Here is a 5,845-nt window from a genome sequence, read left to right on the forward strand (position 1 = left end):
GCCTTCTTGTACTGATCTATGTATGTGCAGTTATGAACATTACTATATATCTAAAACCATAAAATTCCTATCACATACTACCCTTCGGAGAAAAACCCCAACTCACCCTCCCACTATATATCAGGGTCTGGGGGCTTCTCCTTACTCTTATATAGCAGGGTCTGGGGACTTCTCCCTCTGTATATCAGGGTCTGGGGACTTCCGCTTCAGTGTATCTGAAGAAGTGTGCATGCACACAAAAGCTTATATCAGGCATCCCCAACCTGCGCCCCCCCCCCAATGTTTTGGCCTACAACTCCCATGATCCCTAGCTAACAGGACCAGTGGTCGGGGATGATGGGAATTGTAGTCTAAAACATCTGGAGGGCCGAAGGCTTGGGGTGCCTGGCTTATACCAAGAACAAACTTTGTTGGTCTCTAAGGCACTACTGGACAATTTTTATATATATTTTGACTTCATCAGACCGATACGGCTACCTACCTGAATCTAGAACCCTGGTTTTCTTTGCCCCCTTTCAGATCGTCTGTGATTGGACCGATTACGACGAGAGAATGAAGAAGCTTGTCAGTATTGTGGCTGACCAGCTGGAGAAGAACCGGCTCCCTTCGGTGCACCCCCATCACAGCATGCTGTATCCACTGTCTCACGGCTTCCGAAAGGCTATTGCCGAGAGACATGGGAACCTTTGCCTGGACAAGGTGGGTCTATGCTGTGAAGAGGTGTGCGCCGCTCCGTTCCGTCAGAGTTTGAATGCTTTCATGTTGGCTTTGGATATATAATAATATATAATAATTTATTATTTCTACCCTGCCCATCTGTCTGGGTATCCTCAGCCACTCTGGGTGGCTGCCAACCAAATATTAAAAACACAAGACAGCATTAAATATTTAAAAACTTCCCTAAACAGGGCTGCCTTCAGATGTCTTTTAAAAGTGAGATAATTGCTTATTTCTTTGACATCTGATGGAAGGGCGTTCCACAGGGCGGCCGTCACCACGAGAAGGCCCTCTGCCTGCTTCCCTGTAACTTGGCTTCTTGCAGGGAGGGAAGCGCCAGAAGGCCCTCGGGAGAGGGACCCCGGTGTCCGGGGTGGAGATGCTCCTTCAGGTCTACTGGGCCGAGGCCATTGAGGGCTTTCAAGGTCAGCACCGACACTATGAATTGTGCTTGGAAACGTACTGGGAGCCAAAGCAGATCTCTTGGGACCGGTGGTATGTGGTCTCAGTCAGACTGGATTTAAATCCTTTATTTTACAGAAAGGCTTGATCTTGCTGGCATCCTCTTAATATTGACAACCAGAGGAAAGTTTCATCTGCTGGGCTGTTTAGGGCTTTCAAGGTCAGCACCAACACTTTGAATTGTGCCCGGAAACGTACTGGGAGTCAATGCAGGTCTTTCAAGACTGGTGTTATGTGGTCTCTGCGGCTGTTCACAGCCCCCAGTCTGGCTACCACATTCTGGATTAATTGCAGTAAGGTAGCCCCACATAGAGCGCATTGCAGTCGTCCAAGCTGGAGATAACAAGAGCATGCGCCACTCTGGCAAGAGAGTCCGTGGGCAGGGAGGGTCTTATCCTGCATCCCAGATAGAGCTGCCCTGGACACAGAACAGACCTGTGCCTCCATGGGTCCAAAATGACCCCCAGACTGTGCAGCTGGTCCTTCAGGGGCACAGTTGCCCCGTTCAGGACCAGGGAGTCCCCCCCACCCACCCACACACCACAGAACTTCAGTCTTGTCAGGATTCAACCTCAACCAGTTAGCTGCCATCCACCCTCCAACCGCCTCGAGGCACCCGCGCAGGAACTCCACCGCCTTTGCCGGCTCTGATTTGAAAGAGAGGTAGAGCTCTCTATCAGGCTTCCTCAACCTTGGCCCTCCTGATGCTTTTGGCCTACAGCTCCATGGTCCCTAGCTAGCAGGTCTAGTGGTCAGGGATGATGGGCACTGTAGTTTGAAAACAGCTGGAGGGCCAAGGTTTAGGAAGCCTGCTCTGTATTGGCGCCAATGGCTGTTAAGCGAAAAAATTCCAGGGTGAGTGACTCCTTGACAGCCTAGCTCACCGGGGCACTTGTCCCCCATGGGTCCATGCTGTCAGTAAAAGGAGGAAGTCCCAGCCCGGTAATTTGGAGCAAAACAGTGGTCAGTAGACCATGATTCTTACTGTTGCACCACAGGTCTGCCCAGGAGTAAGAACCCCGAGCATGGGGCAATGTCAACTTTTATAACTTCCTTCTTCCCCCCAGAATACACTTCAAGCAGCATCGTTGATACATCATCACTACATCACTAGCACATCACAAATGAGGAGGGGTATACAAGGGTTATGCATTCACTATGAGGTCCCTTTATCAGACCCCTTAAATCTCCATCACTGAAAGAACAATAAAACTCTTGACACGTCCTTTCCCACTGGACTTGTCTGGAGATGGGCATTCAGAACACCTGCCTTGCTAAACTGCCTTGGCAGATGTCTATGGTTGCCCCCTTGGTCCCTCCCTCGGTGGGGTGCCGTGTATGTGCTCTCAGGCTTGGGGAATTCTGGCGGGATGCCCTGTTCCTGCTGCCTACATGACTTCCTGCTTCTTGGCTCATGGAGGGAGGTGGAGCCCAAATTCGTTCAAATGGCGGAATGAGGAGAGTCGGTTAAAGCATAGATTTTCTGCATGTCTTTCTTGGGCTGTCAAGTCAAAGGTATGTATATTTGTAACATTGGAACAACTTCAAAGATGTGGCCTCATGTCCCCCACCCCCATGTCATTTCCGTAACCCGGCTTTCTTGAATCCCCTTGCTAGATCAACGTGCTCCACAAGCCGCCTTACGAGCACCCCAAGGACCTGAAAGGCAGTGAGGGCCGGCTCCGCGTTGGCTACCTGAGCTCTGACTTTGGGAACCACCCCACCTCCCATCTCATGCAGTCAATCCCAGGCATGCACAATTCGGACAAATTTGAGGTGAGGTGCACAAGAGGGCAGCTGTGTGAGTAGCTCAGGCGGCAGAGCGCTGAGACTCTGAATCTTGGGGTCATGGGTACGAGCCCCACGTTGGGCCAAACGAATGAATACAGCCTAGGACCGCCTCTCCACGGAGGATCTAACAGTCTGCAAATAAAAAAATGTTAGAGGTCCTGGGCTTCAGGGAGATTAGGCTGGCCTCGACCAGGGCCAGGGCCTTTTCAGCCTTGGCCCCGGCCTGGTGGAACTCTCTGCCACAAGAGATCAGGACCCTGGGTGACTTCCGGTCGGCGCCAGCGCTAATGGCGGTCCTCTTTCCGAGCTCCGGAGGAGGACTGCTCTGCGAGTTCGGGTCTGACCCGCTACGGCAAGCGGGGGACCCCTAAAATCACAGGCGCGGAAGCCTGTGAACGAGGAGATTCGGTGGGCACCAGGAGCGCCCCCCCTTTACCGCAGAAAGAGCCTTTTTAAAGGCTCCGGAACGACATCGGGGGAGCGCGGTGCTGAGAATCGCTACCCAGCCCGCAGGGTGAAGCCGCGTCGCTATTAGCGGAGAGCGCCGATTCCTTCCTGTAAATTTCGGACTGAAAAAACCCGTGAGTAAGACTGAACGTCTATTTGAATCTAAAGTCTGGAAATTTGGCTGAAAACGGGGAGGTGAAAATTAAGGAAGTCTGCCTTCCCCCGACTGCATGAAAGTGAAAGCAACGAAACTTTAAAGCTGCATCCGCAAGAGACATTGCCTTTGATTAATTAAATCTGACATTTGGACTTTAGATCTCCCCTCTAGCTAGCAGGGCAGAGGGGAGGCAAAAGAGACATTAGTAACTGCATGATCTATTTAAAAGAAAAAAATTTCTGCTGCCTCAATAACCTGAAACGGACTGCTAAATAAGACAATAGGGCACTGAACTGACTTTTCCCTGTGAAGGTTACATTGTGATACAAAGTTCCTGGATTCTTTTGCTACAGTATACCAGAGTAGGCTGAGACAGTATCTACTGGAAAACTGCTGCAATTTATATTTACAAGCCTCCTGATATACTTGTTTTAAACTTTCTTTCTTTCTTTTTGTATTTGGACATTTTCTTTGTCTCTGTATCTGGACATTTTGATTTGCTCCCCCTAGAGGGTAAAGTAAAGGCCGATATAGCTCAAGACAGTGGAATTTTCCATCCGGAAACGGTTCCCGTGGGAAACGACCTTGGGACATGAGTGGTCCACTAGAAGAGATAGCCACAAGAGCTAAGACTAGACAACAACAACAGCACCAGCAACAGCAACAGCAACAAAAGAAGAGAGGCTCGATTACAGGCGCAACCCCTACAGGACCTACAGGAATAACAGGACAAGAAAAAGTGACAGCTGTCTCCATGGATGCTGTGACACAAGCTTTACTTAAGATAAACCAATCCCTGGAGACTCTAACAAAGCAGAGCTCAGAAAATACACAAAAATTAACAGAGTTATCAGCAAGATTAGATCTGAACACAGAATCTATAAACAAATTGGTCCAGGAAAATTCTGCAACACGTAAAATTGCGGAAGAAGCTAGAGCTATTGCTGGAGAGACTCAAGAGAACTTAGAACCGATTGCCAAAAAGGTGCACGAGCATGACGCAACTCTGGCTTTGTGGGAATTACAGAGAAAAGAGAGAAATTTGAAATTGAGATTAATTCCAGAGAACGAAGGTGACAATCTCATGGAGTTTTTAACACAAGAGTTTGCTGACTGCTGGGAAGATTTGGAGGAAGACGAATTTAAAATCACAACAGCGTTTAGACTGGGTAAAAAACAGAACAGAAAGACCCCGAGGGATTGTTTGATTACCCTTAGGTCCAAGGAAGAAAGAGACAAAATATTAAGACTACATTTTGGAAAGGCCTTGCAAATTGGAAATTCAGCTGTACAGATTTTTAAAGACATCCCAAAATATATCTTGGATCTGAGAACCTTCTATAAGGATCTGGTTTTTTTGTTAAAGAAGAATACCATCCTCTTTAGGTGGGAATTTCCACAGGGATTGTCTTTCGATTACAAGGGGAAGAAGGTGAAAATAAAGACTATACAAGACAAAGAGAAATTTTTGGAAAGAAACCGAGAGGACCTACAGAAGGGAACTGTGGACCCAATTGCAGAACAGAGGAGAGCAATAGACATTTTGAATCTTTCGTTTGGACACATTCCACCACCATCAGAGGAAGAGCAACAACTTGGAGCTGTTGGAGGTGTGTCAGAAAAATAACAAGATGGCTCTGCAATTCCTTAGTTGGAATTGTAATGGGCTCAATATGCCTTTGAGGAGACGACAAGTTTTTCATATTCTGAACAGAGAACAACTGGATTTGATATGCCTACAAGAAACCCATATAACCAGAGCTCACAGGAGATTACTTATAAACAAAAGACTAGGACAAGAATTTATCTCATCAGACAAAGTCAAAAAAAGAGGAGTCGTGATCTATGTAAAAGAGAAATGGGCTCCAAAAATGATGTTTAAAGATGAACAAGGGAGATATTTGGCAGTTGAGATACAAGTACAAGGAGAAAAATTTTTGATAGTTGGAATTTATGCACCAAATGAAGGTAAAGCTGAATTCTTCAAGAAACTTCATGAAACTTTGACGGACTATCTGGATTATAATATGATAATTATGGGACACATGAACGGTGTGGTCTCCACTAACATGGACAAGGCACAAAGACTGACAGTTACCAAGGAAGGGAGACTTCCTAAGACTTTTTTTGAAATGACGGAAAATATGGACTTAATAGACATATGGAGAACAAGGAACCCTCTTGAGAGAGAGGGAACCTTTTTCTCCCAAGCAATGACGACCTGGACCAGAATCGACCAAATCTGGATTACTAGTGGGATGGCTCCAAAGA

General features: G+C 47.3%; 1 protein-coding gene across 1 annotated transcript; it reads left to right on the plus strand.

The window, feature by feature from the left end:
• Nucleotides 1-524: 524 nt before the first annotated feature.
• On the plus strand, nt 525-2,991 carry LOC308577925 (UDP-N-acetylglucosamine--peptide N-acetylglucosaminyltransferase 110 kDa subunit-like). The gene is made up of 2 exons (XM_081178277.1): nt 525-699; nt 2,797-2,991. The coding sequence occupies exons 1-2, from the start codon at nt 553-555 to the stop codon at nt 2,986-2,988; spliced, it is 339 nt and encodes a 112-aa protein (XP_081034403.1). The 5' UTR covers nt 525-552; the 3' UTR covers nt 2,989-2,991.
• The last annotated feature ends 2,854 nt before the right edge of the window (nt 2,992-5,845 follow it).

This window comes from Podarcis bocagei (assembly GCF_964188305.1).
Source record: "Podarcis bocagei genome assembly, chromosome: W".
In the NCBI taxonomy this organism is placed as follows: Eukaryota; Metazoa; Chordata; class Lepidosauria; order Squamata; family Lacertidae; genus Podarcis; species Podarcis bocagei.